The sequence below is a fragment of the Ascaphus truei genome, unplaced genomic scaffold, assembly GCF_040206685.1.
Source record: "Ascaphus truei isolate aAscTru1 unplaced genomic scaffold, aAscTru1.hap1 HAP1_SCAFFOLD_1362, whole genome shotgun sequence".
NCBI lineage: Eukaryota > Metazoa > Chordata > Amphibia > Anura > Ascaphidae > Ascaphus > Ascaphus truei.
Genome location: NW_027454241.1, coordinates 44,230 through 65,507, shown reverse-complemented (window position 1 = coordinate 65,507; position 21,278 = coordinate 44,230). Strand labels below are relative to the sequence as shown.

Below are 21,278 nucleotides of genomic sequence, written 5' to 3'. Positions count from 1 at the left end.
AATATAGCCTATCCTCAATGTGATAAATATAGCCTATCCTCAATGTGATAAATATAGCCTATCCTCAATGTGATAAATATAGCCTATCCTCAATTTGATAATATAGCCTATCCTCAATGTGATAATATAGCCTATCCTCACTCAATGTGATAAATATAGCCTATCCTCACTCAATGTGATAATATAGCCTATCCTCAATGTGATAAATATAGCCTATCCTCAATGTGATAAATATAGCCTATCCTCAATGTGATAATATAGCCTATCCTCACTCAATGTGATAATATAGCCTATCCTCACTCAATGTGATAAATATAGCCTATCCTCACTCAATGTGATAATATAGAGCCTATCTCAATGTGATAAATATAGCCTATTCTCAATGTGAGTAAATATAGCCTATCCTCAATGTGATAATATAGCCTATCCTCAATGTGATAATATAGCCTATCCTCAATGTGATAATATAGCCTATCCTCAATGTGATAAATATAGCCTATCCTCAATGTGATAAATATAGCCTATCCTCACTCAATGTGATAAATATAGCCTATCCTCAATGTGATAATATAGCCTATCCTCAATGTGATAATATAGCCTATCCTCAATGTGATAAATATAGCCTATCCTCAATGTGATAAATATAGCCTATCCTCAATGTGATACATATAGCTTATCCTCAATGTGATAAATATAGCCTATCCTCAATGTGATAAATATAGCCTATCCTCAATGTGATAATATAGCCTATCCTCAATGTGATAAATATAGCCTATCCTCAATGTGATAATATAGCCTATCCTCAATGTGATAAATATAGCCTATCCTCAATGTGATAATATAGCCTATTCTCAATGTGATAAATATAGCCTATCCTCAATGTGATAATATAGCCTATCCTCACTCAATGTGATAATATAGCCTATCCTCACTCAATGTGATAAATATAGCCGCTCCTCAATGTGATAAATATAGCCTATCCTCGCTCAATGTGATAAATATAGCCTATTCTCAATGTGATAAATATAGCCTATCCTCAATGTGATAAATATAGCCTATCCTCAATGTGATAATATAGCCTATCCTCACTCAATGTGATAAATATAGCCTATCCTCATGTGATAATATAGCCTATCCTCAATGTGATAAATATAGCCTATCCTCAATGTGATAATATAGCCTATCCTCAATGTCATAAATATAGCCTATCCTCAATGTGATAATATAGCCTATCCTCAATGTGATAATATAGCCTATCCTCAATGTGATAATATAGCCTATCCTCAATGTGATAAATATAGCCTATCCTCAGTGTGATAATATAGCCTATCCTCAATGTGATAAATATAGCCTATCCTCAGTGTGATAATATAGCCTATCCTCAATGTGATAATATAGCCTATCCTCAATGTGATAATATAGCCTATCCTCAATGTGATAATATAGCCTATCCTCAATGTGATAATATAGCCTATCCTCAATGTGATAATATAGCCTATCCTCAATGTGATAATATAGCCTATCCTCAATGTGATAAATATAGCCTATCCTCAATGTGATAAATATAGCCTATCCTCAATGTGATAAATATAGCCTATCCTCAATGTGATAAATATAGCCTATCCTCAATGTGATAATATAGCCTATCCTCAATGTGATAAATATAGCCTATCCTCACTCAATGTGATAATATAGCCTATCCTCAATGTGATAAATATAGCCTATCCTCAATGTGATAAATATAGCCTATCCTCAATGTGATAAATATAGCCTATCCTCAATGTGATAAATATAGCCTATCCTCAATGTGATAAATATAGCCTATCCTCAATGTGATAATATAGCCTATCCTCATGTGATAAATATAGCCTATCCTCACTCAATGTGATAAATATAGCCTATCCTCACAATGTGATAATATAGCCTATCCTCACTCAATGTGATAAATATAGCCTATCCTCAATGTGATAAATATAGCCTATCCTCAATGTGATAATATAGCCTATCCTCACTCAATGTGATAACATAGCCTATCCTCAATGTGATAATATAGCCTATCCTCAATGTGATAAATATAGCCTATCCTCAATGTGATAAATATAGCCTATCCTCAATGTGATAATATAGCCTATCCTCAATGTGATAATATAGCCTATCCTCAATGTGATAAATATAGCCTATCCTCAATGTGATAAATATAGCCTATCCTCAATGTGATAAATATAGCCTATCCTCAATGTGATAAATATAGCCTATTCTCAATGTGATAATATAGCCTATCCTCACTCAATGTGATAAAATAGCCTATCCTCAATGTGATAATATAGCCTATCCTCAATGTGATAAATATAGCCTATCCTCAATGTGATAAATATAGCCTATCCTCAATGTGATAATATAGCCTATCCTCAATGTGATAATATAGCCTATCCTCAATGTGATAAATATAGCCTATCCTCAATGTGATAAATATAGCCTATCCTCACTCAATGTGATAAATATAGCCTATCCTCACTCAATGTGATAAATATAGCCTATCCTCAATGTGATAAATATAGCCTATCCTCACTCATTGTGATAAATATAGCCTATCCTCAATGTGATAATATAGCCTATCCTCAATGTGATAAATATAGCCTATCCTCAATGTGATAATATAGCCTATCCTCAATGTGATAAATATAGCCTATTCTCAATGTGATAAATATAGCCTATCCTCAATGTGATAAATATAGCTTATCCTCAATGTGATAAATATAGCCTATCCTCAATGTGATAATATAGCCTATCCTCAATGTGATAATATAGCCTATCCTCAATGTGATAAATATAGCCTATTCTCAATGTGATAAATATAGCCTATCCTCAATGTGATAAATATAGCCTATCCTCAATGTGATAATATAGCCTATCCTCAATGTGATAAATATAGCCTATTCTCAATGTGATAATATAGCCTATCCTCAATGTGATAAATATAGCCTATCCTCAATGTGATAATATAGCCTATCCTCAATGTGATAATATAGCCTATCCTCAATGTGATAATATAGCCTATCCTCAATGTGATAAATATAGCCTATCCTCAATGTGATAATATAGCCTATCCTCAATGTGATAAATATAGCCTATCCTCACTCAATGTGATAAATATAGCCTATCCTCACTCAATGTGATAAATATAGCCTATCCTCAATGTGATAAATATAGCCTATCCTCAATGTGATAAATATAGCCTATCCTCAATGTGATAAATATAGCCTATCCTCACTCAATGTGATAAATATAGCCTATCCTCAATGTGATAATATAGCCTATCCTCAATGTGATAAATATAGCCTATCCTCAATGTGATAAATATAGCCTATCCTCAATGTGATAATATAGCCTATCCTCAATGTCATAAATATAGCCTATCCTCAATGTGATAATATAGCCTATCCTCAATGTGATAATATAGCCTATCCTCAATGTGATAATATAGCCTATCCTCAATGTGATAATATAGCCTATCCTCAATGTGATAAATATAGCCTATCCTCAATGTGATAAATATAGCCTATCCTCAATGTGATAAATATAGCCTATCCTCTATGTGATAATATAGCCTATCCTCAATGTGATAAATATAGCCTATCCTCTATGTGATAATATAGCCTATCCTCAATGTCATAAATATAGCCTATCCTCAATGTGATAATATAGCCTATCCTCAATGTGATAATATAGCCTATCCTCAATGTGATAATATAGCCTATCCTCAATGTGATAATATAGCCTATCCTCAATGTGATAATATAGCCTATCCTCAATGTGATAAATATAGCCTATCCTCAATGTGATAAATATAGCCTATCCCCAATGTGATAATATAGCCTATCCTCAATGTGATAAATATAGCCTATCCTCAATGTGATAAATATAGCCTATCCTCAATGTGATAATATAGCCTATCCTCAATGTGATAATATAGCCTATCCTCAATGTGATAAATATAGCCTATCCTCAATGTGATAATATAGCCTATCCTCAATGTGATAAATATAGCCTATCCTCAATGTGATAAATATAGCCTATTCTCACTCAATGTGATAAATATAGCCTAACCTCAATGTGATAAATATAGCCTATCCTCAATGTGATAAATATAGCCTATTCTCACTCAATGTGATAAATATAGCCTATCCTCAATGTGATAAATATAGCCTATCCTCAATGTGATAAATATAGCCTATCTTCAATGTGATAAATATAGCCTATCCTCAATGTGATAAATATAGCCTATCCTCATTGTGATAAATATAGCCTATCCTCAATGTGATAAATATAGCCCCCTGCATTGATGTCTCATAGATTTTAAGGCAATATCACAAGAAAAGCTGCACACCATAAAAAACAATCAAAATACTTGCTGATACCGGTGCTCCTGGTTCGGGGATATCTGCCTGGAACATCCAACATTGGAGAAAATAAAAAGATCCAGGGCAACTTTGGATTTCTTTAGAAAAATTTATTACAGCTCAAAAACACAACGTTTCATCCCTCCTAGGGGACTTTATCTGGTGACTGGCTTGCAGAGACTACAAAAATGTCCAGTATAAATAGCCACACACACCCAGATGAAAACAATTAAAACACCACTAATTACCCCCCAGTATTCACATGATTGTCAGCAGACTTGATCCGCCATGTAATGTGTGCTCCGGTCCGGTCGCGCTGATGTCATCACTTGGTTCCCTCGCGTCGACGTCATCAGCAGGTCCCTCTGCATGGTGCCTTCCGGCTGCCTGAACAAGCATGGGGTCTTGTTGATGTGCTCCCTCTGTTCCTCCTCTGAGAGTTTGTCCCACGTAGTCTCTCGATATTTCGGGATTGTGGTGATGTCATCAGTGACAGGCATGAAACTTCTCTGTCTCCCTAGCTGGTGATGAAGAAGAGAGTTTGTTCAATGTGAATACATCAATAAAGTGTCACTATACCCTAAAATAAAAGATTTTAAAGGATTTTAATATAAAAGATTTTAAAATAAAAGATTTAAAAGATTTTAAACCAAAAATCAAGAAAGAAAGAATCCATATTTTAAAATCTTTTATTTTAGGGTATAGTGGCACTTTATTGATGTATTCACATTGAACAAACTCTCTCCTCTCTTCATTATTCCACCCAGATCTGAGTCTTACCACGAGCTAGAATAAGCTCTTTTCTCCTTGGTTTTGAAGCGTCACCGAAATGCTGATGTACTGCGCATGTGTGAAGAAACAGCATCACCAGCTAGGGAGACAGAGAAGTTTCATGCCTGTCACTGATGACATCACCACAATCCCGAAATATCGAGAGACTACGTGGGACAAACTCTCAGAGGAGGAACAGAGGGAGCACATCAACAAGACCCCATGCTTGTTCAGGCAGCCGGAAGGCACCATGCAGAGGGACCTGCTGATGACGTCGACGCGAGGGAACCAAGTGATGACATCAGCGCGACCGGACCGGAGCACACATTACATGGTGATAAAGTCTGCTGACAATCATGTGAATACTGGGGGGTAATTAGTGGTGTTTTAATTGTTTTCATCCGGGTGTGTGTGGCTATTTATACTGGACATTTTTGTAGTCTCTGCAAGCCAGTCACTTGATAAAGTCCCCTAGGAGGGATGAAACGTTGTGTTTTTGAGCTGTAATAAATTTTTCTAAAGAAATCCGAAGTTGCCCTGGATCTTTCTATTTTCTCATAGATTTTAATAGCATATACCTAATGGAGCAAAGCCCATACATGAAGTAACGCTGCGCACACAAAATATAAAACGGTGTCCAACTACAGCAACACATACACAAAAGCACCAATATAAAATCATTTCACAGGCACACCGTCAGTGCAGAAAACTCATGTTTTATTTTGTAGCATAGTCTATGTTTTGGTCTCACCAGAGAGGTTTGTAAGGACAAGGTAGCAGTTGTCCTGATTATGATTTGATGTGCTTTGGCAATTACCTTTTTATTATTAATTGAGGTCAGTGTAAGTGTATCCGAATCCTACATTTCTGTTTTGAACCCTCAATTGTTATGTATTAGATTTTGACATCAGTGTACCTTGTTCTGAGAATTGGGTACATCACAGTGCAGATTGTGACCAGTAACAGTCACGTGAAACCTCTCAAACCTGATGTCAGGTTCCGAACACAATATACTGTACGACACTTTAATAAAATAATTCGAAGGGTGAAACTAATTTAAAATCTATTACATAATTAGTTGAAAGCAGTGTAATTGGCAATGTATTGCCCAGTCATGGATTAAATATCAAGAGGTTACATATATCAGTAATGTCAACATGTTCCTTAATAATTGTGCACTAGATAAAACTCACATACTGCAGCAGATGTGACTTGCCGATGTCTCTGTGAGCGTGTCTCGCCAGAGGCTTGTTGATATCACTGCTGGCCTCTATGACATCACTCACACTGAGGAATGTTAGGGACTGGACGGTACAGGACAGTCACCTATTCACTGTTGGTGAATGAGTGTAACCGTGTGTCGCCGAGGCTTGTTGATGTAATTGCTAGACTCAGTGACATCACTCCGCCTGGGGTATATAAGGCAGTCAAAGGTAGTCACCTAGCCACTGTCTACAAGCGAATGTAAACATGTCTCACCCAAGGGATGGACAAGCATACACAGACAACTGACTTATTATAACAGATGGTCAACTATTACAATTGTACAGTTTCTGCTATTATTGTGTCTTATTTCTGGAAGGCATTGAATGAGATTAGTTAGCATCTAGACACAAAGGGAGTATTCACTGTGAGAGTAACTGAGAGTAACTAAATTCCATGATGAACAAGAAATAAAGGTTCAGTGCTGCCGTGTTGGAGCTCTGATTAATTCAGGTCACTTAGATTGTAAGCTCTTCGGGGCAGGGATTTCCTTTCCTATTATCTGATTTTGCTGCGCTTATTGTATTATTATAATTCCCTGCACTGTATTCTTTGTGAAGCGCTGAGTACACTTTTGGCGCTATATAAATAAAGGCATACAATACAATACTATTCTTTCTTCACAGATTAGCCAATGGGCTGGAGGGTGTGAGAATCGAGAACAAAGACCACATGTCCATTCTGACATTTTTCAATGTTTCAGAGAAGGATTATGGGAATTACACATGTGTTGCATCGAACAAGCTTGGGAACAGCAATGCAAGCGTCATATTATATGGTGAGTGCTAGTGGAATTACCACTGCACGCAGGACACCTCAATGCAATCTAACTCATTTCTCTTTCAGTAGCAAAAAGGGACAGATACAAAAAAATGATAGTACAGGAGATCAGGAGATACCAGTGGTTCAAACTGGTCCATGAAATTAAAACAGAGCAGCCAACTCTGGCATGGGAAATATATACTGTACAGGCAGTCCTCGGTTATCCGACACAATGCGTTACTCAAAATGGCGTTGGATAGCGAAACGTTGTAAAGCGAAACACGTTTTCCCATAGGAACACTGTTTAAATGAAAGGTTCCGTTCCTGAAGGCATTTTTAATGCTAAAATACACAAAATATTTTACGCAGACAATAAGATATGCAGCATACGCATAAATTATATAGTGTATATACTGTATTATATATATAACATAATATATAATATAAAAATATAATATATTATATAGTATAATATATATATATATATATATATATATATATTATTATATACACATAAACAACTTTGCAAAGTGTCGTAAGAGCGTTGGATAATCCATTTTGGCGTTGTAAAAATGAACATAGGTATGCATTGCATAGCGTTGGATGAGCCATTCGTTGTAAAGCGTAGCGTTGTAAAACGAGGACTGACTGTACGTGTAAATATATTTATTTGTGCATGCTGAAATCTTGCATTGATATATTTATATACATCTTCTTCCTTCATATAATATAGAAGAAATTCATTTGTGATGGCAAAATTCCTCCCCCCTCAGAAGCGGTGTGTTGTAGAACAGTACTGAGGTGTCCATCCCAGTCAGCCAAAACTCATCTCCTGTAGAGAAAAATATAACTGTATCCCCAGTCCAGAAGATGTGGTGAGGGCAAAATGTTAAGTAATTATAAAGCTGTTTGAAGAAATAGGATATGAAAACCAAAGCCTTGCCCCTGGCAAACCAGGAATGCAGTTGAGGTCTCTCCTAACAGATACTGATGTGTGTTAAAGGGCACGGATATATGTTAAGGACACCTGCATGGCTATTTTAGGTCTGTTGTACACTTTCAGAGAATAGCTACTTTTTCACATGTCCCCAAAGTATACTTCCCCCCCAGCACACAGCCCTTTGTTCAGGCATTTCTTTTAATCTGAAAACATGCTTCCCTCCTGAACTTTATTTATTTTTTTTATACCCGAGGCATCACAGGCCTATTCCCTCCTCCGGAGTTTCTGTTGTAAAATGTGTTCATGCCGTAGTTTGTTGTGGATGATGCATACAGCTTATTGGGTTGTGTTGTTAATAAATCCTTTCTCTCAGCAGGACCTGGAGCAGTGCATAACAGGAGCAGCTCTGCTTCTGCAGCTCTGGCTGCCACCTGCATCTGGGGCTCTATCCTTTATTCCCTCACCAAGTTTTGATGAAGCAGAAGACCATGGAGGCGGGGGTGCTCAATGATGCCTGGAAGCTATGGGTGGATCCTCCCTCTTCCCCCACCTTGCAGGATTTACTTCACAAACACTGTGGGGAATGTCTCATCGTCTTATACCCATACTCCCTCTGGCTTTGATATGTCGTTGGATTTGAATCCTATATTGGAACAGATGTTGCTGGCCCCTCACCCATCTCTGTGTCATCTACTCCCACATTACCAAGGTGCGAAGACAGGACCTGGGGGAGTACTTGGCTTGGTTTTTGTGTTGGTGTCTTCGTAAATCCCCATGTGATGCTCTGCAGATCTCAGTGGAGGCAAGAGAGTAAGACAGAAGGATGCCTAGTCTATCTTGTTACAGAAAGGACAGTGCCCTCCACTGCCTCAAGGGAATGGACATTCATCCCACCCCAATCGGTGGCTCCAAAGATTCACTCACTCTGTCTGTGGAAGCTAAAAGGGGGAACATAGTCAGTGGTTTGGAGGGATCTGGGTTGATTTTACAGGAACTACAAGAAATCTTCAGGCTGTAGGAAGATGTGAGCTCATAATTCGGTGAACAAGTTCTGTGTTCAGCCTGTCAGAATATTCTAGGTGCCCATAGCTCTCAAAATCACCAAATGTCTTTCTTATAACTGGAATATCAATTCAATGGCTTGCCAATTTGCTTGTGGCCCCCTTAACATCCAGTAATGGCCCACATGGTCCCACTTTCCACCCACCAACTCCGCTTATAAATGGTCTTCAAATCAGCCAGTGGACCCCCTTTAATTTTATCAGCTATGAGGTGGGACTCTCTTTCCATCTATTCAAGCACTTTGTCAACCTTTTTTCCAGCCTACCAATCACCTTTTAGTCCCCTTCCCCTCCCAACAAAGCACCCTCTGGTACAGTACCTATTGCCAGTCCTCATACATTTTCAGCTAATCATATGGAGCTTCTACAGTAGCTCCATCTCTGCACACAAAGTCCTCATAAAAAGTTGTCATCTAGTTTGCACTTCTGTTTGGTTCATTGTGCAGTACAATAAAAGAAATATTTGAGAGTTAACGGGAAATATAAAGTGTCACCCGAGAAAGAACCTTATGATATACTGTAGAGGTGTGTAGTCCCAATCGCAGGTTATCAACTATAGTCTGCACCAGAACAGAGCAGCCCCATATGTGTGTGCCCTGGGATGACCGAGGAGTGCTTTCCATTGATGCAAAGTTTGAGAAGTTCCATCAGAGACAGGGCTTAAAGAGAGTAAAAAAGGTACAAACAAATATGTGTAATATATTCCTGAATCATTATGAGAGGATTTTGTTATAAGCAGATTAAGAAATGCTCTGCGGGCCTCTTAAAAAGAAATGGGTTAATTTATTCTCTGCAGGTTTCCATCAATGAAGTCATGTTATACGGTACATAATAGTGTAGTAAGTGGCTCACTTATTTGGATGAGTTGGGAGACCAAGCAGAGAGAGAGAGGGTTGTATTATGCCCTAGCCCCTTCGCTGTTTTAAGGAATGTCTGTGCTGTTCAATTCTGTGACATACCCACTAACCCTTTGGGTAACAATACCGTCCTTTTATTTTACCTCTCACCAGTCCAGGAGAATAAGTTTAAAAAAAAAGTCAGGCACGTACCTCTGGGCTGACAGAGACCTGCAGAGCATTACACTTAAAAATAGATGACGCACTGTACCTCTCAAGCCAGAAAATGACTGTGTAATCACATGAGAAAAGAGCTTAATACTCTGGATACTTTAATAACTCTATCAGTGCTGTCTCATGCTTGGTCATAATGCAAAGCATTGATTGGCAGACCCCACAACCCTGGTGGGGTTTCAGAGAATGAGATGGAGGGACAATGCTCTGCCGATCTCCAGCCGAGTCAGGAGTAAATAGTGCAACGCTCTGCAGGTCTGCACTTGGAGGAGCGCGTTTGGAGTCTTGTGAAGCAGTTGACATTTGGAAACTCTTTTCATTTGGTTCTCTTTTCAACCCTAGAAGGCCGGTGTGTTGATTTCGGTGTTAGAAAGTGAAGGCACCGCCGGCTCGCTGCATGTTACACGGCGTTTGTAACCTTTTCTAGGCCAGGACAGTCGGATGGTTGTAATCCTGTGATGTGTCAATAAAGTCTGATATTTGTAACTGCAGCTCTCCTTTTTTTTAATGTCCTTTCGGAACGCGATGAGGGCTGAAATGGCTACATGGATAGAGGTATAACAAAATCACTTGAATATGAAACATACAAATATATAATAAACATGATCTATTTACCTAGCCATTGTTCCCCAGAAAACGCAACATATTTCAGTGTACCGCAGAACATCACAGGTTTTCCAACAATGGAATTCAATGGCAATGTTGGCGTAGAAACGTTGCACTGACTGCACTATGGGTGGTGTGTGGACGCTATAGGGCAGCATTGTGGTGTAGAAGCAGAGCAGTATGCGTTATGGGGATGGGGTGAAAGTGGAAGGTTGATGGCAGTGGCAGGTGTATTCGTGTTCATCCATCCATTCATTCGGCAATGCATTATAGAACTATTAGACTGTGATGGCTGCAACATGGATGGTGTGTGGATGTTGCAGGATTGCGGTGCACAAGCAGAGCTGTGTGCATTGTGGTGTATGTGGTTGTGTGCACTAGCAAAGTTGTGTATATATGGGGGTCAGAATTAGAATAATAGGGTGTGCTGCAGTGAAGGACTGAGGTGCGGTAACAGATTTACAGGAGGAGGGTAGAATAGTAGCGGTTGATTCAGGTAAAGATGGGGATGAGAAACAAAGGAGAGTGTACTGTATAGCAGGGCTAGTAACTGTGTGTCAGGGCTAGTACCCAAATAGAGGTGTTTGCTCCAGGAGTGGTTGGGGTTCAAAGGTAGAGCAGGGTGCATGTGACGGTCAGTAATAGTATAGAAGGGCATGCTGCTCGAGAGAATTGAGTGGCAGGGGCAAATAAAAATAGGACGTTCAGTAGGAAATAACTGAAATGCTGAGTATATGTAAAGATCAGTACAGGAGTAGCAGAGTGATCAGTACAGGAGTAGCAGAGTGATCAGTACAGGAGTAGCAGAGTGATCAGTACAGGAGTAGCAGAGTGATCAGTACAGGAGTAGCAGAGTGATCAGTACAGGAGTAGCAGAGTATGCTGTAAGGGTGAGATGCAGAGTGATCAGTACAGGAGTAGCAGAGTGATCAGTACAGGAGTAGCAGAGTATGCTGTAAGGGTGAGATGCAGAGTGATCAGTACAGGAGTAGCAGAGTGATCAGTACAGGAGTACTAGAGTGATCAGTACAGGAGTAGCAGAATGATCAGTACAGGAGTAGCAGAGTGATCAGTACAGGAGTAGCAGAGTATGCTGTAAGGGTGAGATGCAGAGTGATCAGTACAGGAGTAGCAGAGTGATCAGTACAGGAGTAGCAGAGTGATCAGTACAGGAGTAGCAGAATGATCAGTAGATGAGTAGCAGAATGATCAGTACAGGAGTAGCAGAGTGATCAGTACAGGAGTAGCAGAGTATGCTGTAAGGGTGAGATGCAGAGTGATCAGTACAGGAGTAGCAGAGTGATCAGTACAGGAGTAGCAGAATGATCAGTAGATGAGTAGCAGAGTGATCAGTACAGGAGTAGCAGAGTATGCTGTAAGGGTGAGATGCAGAGTGATCAGTACAGGAGTAGCAGAGTGATCAGTACAGGAGTAGCAGAGTGATCAGTACAGGAGTAGCAGAATGATCAGTAGATGAGTAGCAGAATGATCAGTACAGGAGTAGCAGAGTATGCTGTAAGGGTGAGATGCAGAGTGATCAGTACAGGAGTATGAGGGTATGCTGTAAGGGTGAGATGCAAAGTGATCAGTACAGGAGTAGCAGAGTGATCAGTACAGGAGTAGCAGAGTATGCTGTAAGGGTGAGATGCAGAGTGAACAGTACAGGAGTAGCAGAGTGATCAGTACAGGAGTAGCAGAGTGATCAGTACAGGAGTAGCAAAGTATGCTGTAAGGGTGAGATGCAGAGTGATCAGTACAGGAGTAGTAGAGTGATCAGTACAGGAGTAGCAGAGTGATCAGTACAGGAGTAGCAGATTGATCAGTACAGGAGTAGCAGAGTATGCTGTAAGGGTGAGATGCAGAGTGATCAGTACAGGAGTAGCAGAGTGATCAGTACAGGAGTAGCAGAGTGATCAGTACAGGAGTAGCAGAGTGATCAGTACAGGAAAGCAGAGTGATCAGTACAGGAGTAGCAGAGTGATCAGTACAGGAGTAGCAGAGTGATCAGTACAGGAGTAGCAGAGTATACTGTAAGGGTGAGATGCAGAGTGATCAGTACAGGAGTAGCAGAGTGATCAGTACAGGAGTAGCAGAGTGATCAGTACAGGAGTAGCAGAGTGATCAGTACAGGAGTAGCAGAGTGATCAGTACAGGAGTAGCAGAGTTATCAGAACAGGAGTAGCAGAGTATGCTGTAAGGGTGAGATGCAGAGTGATCAGTACAGGAGTAGCAGAGTTATCAGAACAGGAGTAGCAGAGTATGCTGTAAGGGTGAGATGCAGAGTGATCAGTACAGGAGTAGCAGAGTGATCAGTACAGGAGTAGCAGAGTGATCAGTACAGGAGTAGCCGAGTATGCTGTAAGGGTGAGATGCAGAGTGATCAGTACAGGAGTAGCAGAGTATGCTGTAAGGGTGAGATGCAGAGTGATCAGTACAGGAGTAGCAGAGTGATCAGTACAGGAGTAGCAGAGTGATCAGTACAGGAGTAGCAGAGTGATCAGTACAGGAGTAGCAGAGTATGCTGTAAGGGTGAGATGCAGAGTGATCAGTACAGGAGTAGCGGAGTGATCAGTACAGGAATAGCAGTGTGATCAGTACAGGAGTAGCAGAGTGATCAGTACAGGAGTAGCAGAGTGAGCTGTAAGGGTGAGATCCAGAGACAGAACACCACGTTTCGCTCGGTTCTGTAACATACTATGTAACAGCCTGTGCTGCAGGAAGGATTAAGGGACGCCAGCAGCAGAGCTGTGTATGTGTTGGGTGGATGAATGTGACATTTCGGCTCCCTGCCAGAGAGAGTTCCTCTCTTTGCCACATTACACGCAGATCACTCTAGGAGATGAAAATTCATAAAGTTTAGATTAGAAGATTAAATTAAGAAATTCTCTAGGAAGCACTTAACAAGATCATTGCATGTTAATAAAACAGCTGATTTCTGAAGGAGATTTTTATTGAGCTTATTAAATTAAACAAGAAAGGAATCTATTTATTTCTGATCATGAAGGGGAAAAAAGTCGCTCCTGGGATCTCCTTTCCGCAGCTCCGCTTCTACAGTTCAGTTCTGCCTTGTATTTGTAACACTAACATAAGTCCACAGGGCACTGCCGGTAGAAATGTAGGCTTTGTGAGAGGGTCATTGTGCCACTGCAAATTGCATTAAGACCAGAACCACTTCTAGACTGGCATTTTGAGAAGTGGGGAAAACTGACATCATTAAAAGTTTACAGTATTGATCACAATATTGCTACCAGGACAACTATTCTTAAGGGATTGTGATACCATTGATAAATAGCGCTTTAATATCTAACAAGGCAATAATATTCCCAACAGTACATGAAGCTCTGTATGGATAATATTACCTGAGGGTAGCTGAACTCCTAACAGTTCCTGCGGGTAAACCGATCAATTCCAGCATTAGAGTATGTAATGACATTAATAATCAAGGGATCCAGTGAATGGGCCAAAGGAAATTAGCATTTTTGCTTAATGCTTCTAGCCTGGCTATTTATAAGAGGACAAAATCAACCAGATTAAAAAAAACGTGTGTACGAATTAGTCAACATTCAGCAGCAGAGCTGTTTAAAGGACCAATATGGATGGACTTGAGATATCTGGGCTAAACAATGATATATTAATAGAAATATATTCATTGATAAGAGGAAGGCCCTGTTGAAATTTGAGACACCAGTGCTTAAGATGATTGAGACGCATCCATAGTTGTGATAGTGGACAGGTCTGTAGTAACAAGATAGAAATGACCCTTAGTAACCTGGTCTGGTTTTTGCCATAAGTTAGCCAGCTCTCATTCTCGACAAAGTTCAGTTGTTAATATACATTCATTTTGACCATATGTACCTACAGTAAATGTATACAGTCATGTAGGGGGCAACTTCCAGTGTAGTTTCCCTTTATAAAAACTCTACAGGGCTAGAAGATATCAAATAGAACTGTATGAACCCAGCAGACAGGTTCATGCAATCACTGGGGGACTTGTAAAGGCCCAAGTGTCACAGATGCTTTAATATCTCTAGCAATGAACTGGTTCATGAAGACCATTGATAAAATGCGGGTTCAAATGCCTCCTCTCTTCACCGCGAATCATACAGTCATGAACAGGCCACTGAGCACTTCCCATTTGTTTCCTTGGTAATTCCCAATCAGCCCCGACGCGAGACAGAAAAAAAAAACATTTGTCTTTGTTGTGTGTTTTTTGTTGTTGTTTGTTTTATAAATTTCTTCACATGTAAAGAAACCCCAGGAATCCAGAGCGGGCTCACACAGCGCGACGAGGGAGGGCCTACCCCTCTACAGACACAGCGAGATTCCATGTACAGCATGCAGCAGGGAGCTCAGTACACACAAGGAAATTATCCCCTAACAGAAATAAACCAGAAAAATAATATAAAATATATATAATATATATATACTGTGTGATAGAAAGGAAACGCGCATTTAACCAATGCTGCTAAGTCAACCTCTTCTCTGCTGGGCAGAGCTGTAAATGCAATGCTCTGCATGAAAGGAAATAACATAAGGAACAATTAAAATAATGGGATTTCTTAAGTCCTCAGTGATCACAGGTAACCCTGTGGTGGGGTTATGTTTTTAGGTGCCCTAAGTAGAAACATTATGTAGGCAACTTCAATGTGAACAACAATTCAAATCTCGTTCTTTTACACATTTTCTATGTACAGTATGGTCTAAGGGGCTCATTCATAGAGCCAAGTCAGCTGCAGCACACACAAGAAGACCGTTTATGTCAATGGGCTTAAAGCTCGGGCTACAGCAAGTCAGGCTTTGTAAATAAGCCCCAGAGTGTTCAAATGGAAAGGTGATTATATGGTAATGGTCTGAATGTTAAAAGTTATCTTCACACTGTCAGCCTCCTCAATATACTCTGCAGCTGTCAAGGGCCAAGGATTCATACAGATTCTGATGTAGCCAAACGCCAATTATGGGATCACTGTTGCCGCAGTGCCTCAGAATGAATAAGGGCCCCGAGCATGACAGTCCCAGGATAACAGATATTTGCCTAAGTTCCTATTAGTATTTTTGGAAAGGAAATTGGCTACCAATCAGTAATGCGAATACCCCTACACTGGTGAAACCTACCTATTATGTTATTATCAACAACCTCAAAGAGCACCATCAGATTTGAGCAAGAATTTATGATTTTGCTAAATGACAAACGTGTGCGTTTTATACTGTATATGTATAGAAGACTAGTAGGTTGTTCCCCTAAAATACATGGTCTGGGCTGAGATACTTTGAGGATAAGCGAGAGAAGCTTTGCATTCCCATTAAGGAGTGCAACATATCTCAGTTTATATTTGGCTTTCCCTCCATGCTCTTGAACACGTCAGGGTTTCTGGTGTGTATAGAAAGATGGGGTGTGTATAGAATCCAGTAGCCCCCCCCCCCCCCTTTGGGAAACGTCTAATAATAAACTCACATGCTACAAAATAAAGTAGTCTTAAGTTAACCACTTTTCTGCCAGAGGGACTTCCCTGCAGAGTAAAAGAAAAATACTGGGGTTAGATCTTATAAAACATTTCAACTATTTTCAATCGAATCCTTTTAGACACCATTATGAAAAAGCTAAGTATAGGAAGGACTCTCCTATAACTGGTTATAAGTGTCAATTAATATTTTAGATTGCATGATGCTCATTATATTTGGCTAAAGTTCTATTGCCATTATGAAGATATTGCTGCGTTAGGTTGAAAGTGTTGAGTTAGTCAAACCTGTTACCAAAATACGTAATAGTCTTGTACAAGGAGGGTAAAAAAAAGGTTTGCTCACAAACACACAGCGTCCTTTAAGTGGCCATATTCATTATTATACTGTAGTGTTGAGTAAGGGTATGGCTCATTTATCACTTTTGCATTACAATACTGTCAATATAATTAATATAAATGTGTTTGATACATAGAGCAACACTAAATATAGGGCCATGTTTACTAAGTGGTGCTGTTCCATAAGACACCTTCTGCCTTAAGGCACCATTTGCAGTAGCACTGGGAGACCCCTTACAGCCCACTGTAGGCAATGGGCACATATTTTCTATTGTATCTACAGTACAGAGGCAACAGGGATAATCAAACTTCATTGCAAAATAGCAAGTATTAACCCCTAGCAGACCCCTCTGGTACTGCATTGCTGTAGTTCAAGCCCCTATATACTTTTTAGAATGAGTACAGACTCTTAATGAACTTTGGTGATACTGCAGGGGAGCAAGAGAGAACTGAAAAATGGTCAGTCAGTGAGTGAACTAAGGGGGTCATTTGGAGGACAGCAGAGCGAGGCATGGATTGCAGAGCACCCTACTAGGTTGGGGACCTACACTTGACCCTTGACATGCAGTGGCTATCCTGATCTAAGAAAATCCTAACTGTGTGCTGCCAAACGGCCAACATTGTGCTGCTCAGTTAAATGCTGCTTGCCCCTTGGGAGCAAAGGATTTAAGAGATCTACTAGTTGTGGGTAGACATGATCCCCTCATCCCAGAATGGATTTCACATACTGTATGACTATTGAAAAGAAATGGACTGATGTGTGGAGCATATAGAAAAATGACATCAAACATGGGAGTTATTTGTATCCCCAGTTGTAGACACACAAGTAGCACTATATTTCTATACATATAGACCAATCTGCATTGCTTTCCTTTACAACTCCTCCAGCAGTGAATGGGTTGACAGGATTCCTGAACATTAAAGTTGGAAATAGCCTAGAGTTGGTAATTTCAGTAAGATATGCACAGCTGCTCTTTCTAATTGTGCGGGGGTTATTATTAATAATAATTACACTAATGATATTAATTAAATGCATATTATACTAATTTTTCCCAAAGTGCTTCACACACCAGTTAATAAATGTATCATTGCCCAAATAAAGGACTGTGTGTACACAGAGCAGCACCCCCTTATCCTCACACAGACATATATATGCATTGACATACATCAGCGAGAGAGGGACTCAGGTTCACTCAGTGAATTGTGCAGTTGTTTTTCTGCTGTGGACTCCTAAGATCCCATAATACACCTGACTGTGTGGCAAATCCTGCTTTAATACCTCAAATTGTGGTTTTCCATATGGGTACACTGCATTATGTCTACAGCTGCAAAACCAGGACTGTAGTTTTCCATATGGGTACACTGCATTATGTCAGCTGCCAAACCAGGACTGTGGTTTTCCATATGGGTACACTGCATTATGTCAGCTGCCAAACGAGGACTGTGGTTTTCCATATGGGCACACTACATTATGTCTACAGCTGCCAAACGAGGACTGTGGTTTTCCATATGGGTACACTGCATTATGTCTACAGCTGCCAAACCAGGACTGTCTGATGTTGTCAATGGCAAGGATCAAGTGGTTGCCCAATTGTGTAACCATATGCCAATACCTTTTCTAGTCTACCCAGGTTGTTTATCCATACAGTATGCTGATTCATTGTAACAACCAGAACAGAGATTGTGGTCAGTACATCCCTCATTCGTGCTTTCTTTAAGGTGGCAAGCTCTGTATGTCTAGATCCTAGAGATGACGGGTACTGAATATCTTCTTCCATCTCTGCAACTGCACTATTCTAAATGTAAGTGTTCAGTATGTAGCCTTACTAGATAAACTCCTTATCCATACACTCTTGCAGGAAGCTATCATATACAGTATATCTAACTCTTTAAATGCCTAACCTTAAAAGGGGCATTTGTTATATACACCTGTACCCATCCTATGAGCTGCATAAACTGTTCACCACAAGATGTGCCATTCTCTGTATCTATGTAACAGCCCTGAGCTGATGGCGTCAGGCTCTTTATCCATGTACTGATTCATGGAGGTGTCCAGGCCTGGTGTAGTTAATCTCTATTTTCATATACCCATGCACTGAACTGACTATCCCTGGTGTAGCTAGTTTCTATCTCCATGTGCCTAATCCTCAACTATGCTGCACAAGTGGTGTGAGTTTCTTCACCTATGCAACATTCCCCTAGTCTGCCCACTTTCTGTATCCATGCACCTATCCGCATGGATATTTGTTATTTCAAATCGGTTCCAGCGTGTGTATTTCTGCATCTATTTCCTGAGCTGTTCAGTTCTAGTGGGACCAGGCTCTGTGTTGAGCATTTGACGGGACAGGGTCTGAATTCCACCAAAGAGGTGATAAGCTCTGTATACTTCAGCAGCTCTGAGTAAACATTCCTAACTGAAATTTTCCATTTTCTGCCACTTCCAACTGATGTATGAAGAAAACCATCCCCCTTGGACACATTATGTCATAAACAGCATCCTACAACATCACAGCACGCGTTCCACGCTAACAACCAACACAATCTAGCAAATAAAATGTGACCCCTTTCCTCCAGAAGAAACCTGCAGGTTGTCGCTCTATTAACCCCCGTCTTGCTGGGGAGAAAAATGTCTCTTTGCATGTACAGTATCTCTCTCCAGCAGGGAAAGGGTTAAGTATTGCTCCGCTGGTTTTCCCAGCAAATATGTGGGGTTGAGCCATTCACTGCAGGTGTCTTCTTCAGACAAAGGGTTGCGCGATGCTCTGCAGATCACCCCCTCCCAACAGTGAAAGAGTGATAAAGTTTGGCTGATTAGGTGGAATGGTACAGTCCATGACTTGTTTGATCTGGGGGGTGGGAGGGGGGGCGGGGGTGTTCTGCTCCGGATGCTCAGTGATGTGTAGAACAAAGTCACGTTTTTCATGGTCGTCGGCTTTGGCGAGTTGATTGGCGCAGCCCAGTCCATGGCTCCGCCCCTTTCGCCTCTGGCCATTTCTTGCACGAGTCCCTTCACAGAGAAGGCGCAGTGTGTGGTGTTTTCTCTTATCTTTCAAACAATCTCCGGGGGAGGGGGAAGGGGTTGCTTTTTTTTCTCCATTTATTTTGCGACATCAGCTTTTGTAAATTCTTTTCTTATTATTACATTATTATTTTATTTTTTTTTACTTTAGATTTTTTTTTTGTAGTTGTTTCTTTGTTCCCCTCCACTGAGGATTTTTGACGCTGCTTTGCATGTGTCAAAACTGGGCAGGGGGGAGCAGAAGAGAGAAAGGAAGCAGGTAAAGGAGGAGAGACAGAGGTGCGCAGACAGGGCACTGAGGTGAACCACTGTTCCCGTCGTGAACGGCTCCAGGGCCTATGAAAAGAAACAGACATAAAATTGTGAAAATCAAAGAGAGGAGAGATACAGGGGGGGGCAGTGAGAGACGAGAGAACAAAAAGGAAGTGAGGGGACAGAAATAAGTGAGGGCACAACAAGAGTAAGGAAGCAAAAGAGCAGGAAGTGAGAAAGCTATGGTATGGAAAAATATGAAGTAGGGAGAAGGAGAGTGGAGGAGTAAAGATAGTGGGAGAGAGAGAGAAAGAGCACAATGGGAGAATGGGGAGAAAGATGGACAAATAAGGAGTAGGGAGAAGAGAACATGTCAAAGAAACAAAAGAAATTACAGGACAAAGGTAGACAAAGGGGGTAAAGTCTGTATTCAGAAGCAGCCATTCGGATAGTTTTGGGTCCAAAATTCCCAATGAAATCATTGGGGATTTGTGGTCTGAACGTGGCCCGAACTGCAGCTTCGGAGCATACTGACCTACCCCTACAGCGGACAAACAGAATGGTTCACTGGTCAATTTTCCCTGCAATTAACACATGTTGGAATACTGGCCCATGTAGCTAATAGAGGTTAAGGATGTGTTTACAAGTGCTAACCCTATTTCTTATGCACAAATCCATCAACCGGTGACTGAGCTGGAATAAATAAACAAAGCTACTGAAAATATGAAAAGCACTTAAAGTGTGCACGTTATCTCACATCTTCCATATTATTTCTTCTTCTATGAAATCACAAACATGTTTCTTCCCTTTAGATTGAAAGCTCTAATAAACATTATTTTAGTAAACATGGCTTAGGGCAAAAAGGGAAATCTTATCATTTTTAAGCCAATTGGCTGCCAATTTTTCTTATGACGCAGGCAATTAAAATCAGGTTTGTTTTTGCTTTTGGCGGCATGTTTTATTATATCTATTTCAGCACAGAGGAATGCATGCCTGGTTTGAAATGGTGCAAATAAATCTGTAGCAAATTAAGCACAACCCATGCCAGAATGGAAGTGGGAGGTTACACCATCCCCTTCCAGTTATGTACGTGGCAATGTCACTAAAATGGTAAAATAAACACGATCTCATGTATTCTGGCTGCTGCTTCTTTGGAGGTCACACTTAAGCCAACTTGATACTCACAAAAACCATATTTATCAAAGAAAAAAAAGACCCTTGTTTCCAATTAGATTATTCTCTTCTTTGACAAACGTGGTGCTATTGGTTGCCCCTCTCTTGAAACCAAGGGATTTTGTTGAACAGTCTTCTTTGGGACTTTCTGAGGTTTGGAGCCTTG

The 21,278-nt window shown here is 40.3% G+C and overlaps 1 protein-coding gene and 1 long non-coding RNA gene across 2 annotated transcripts in view; one reads left to right on the top strand and one right to left on the bottom strand.

The window, feature by feature from the left end:
- The first annotated feature begins 6,198 nt into the window (after positions 1 to 6,198).
- LOC142475749 (uncharacterized) lies at positions 6,199 to 10,753 on the top strand. The gene is made up of 2 exons (XR_012791116.1): positions 6,199 to 7,212; positions 8,513 to 10,753. It is a non-coding gene; the product is annotated as an uncharacterized LOC142475749 (long non-coding RNA).
- A 2,812-nt stretch (positions 10,754 to 13,565) lies between these two features.
- LOC142475748 (protein CEPU-1-like) overlaps positions 13,566 to 21,278 on the bottom strand; it is a 34,327-nt gene continuing 26,614 nt past the window's right edge. The window contains exon 6 of the mRNA XM_075581484.1: positions 13,566 to 20,023. Coding sequence (XP_075437599.1) covers positions 19,905 to 20,023 — 119 coding nt within the window. The 3' untranslated portion in view covers positions 13,566 to 19,904. The remainder of the gene's footprint in view (positions 20,024 to 21,278) is intronic.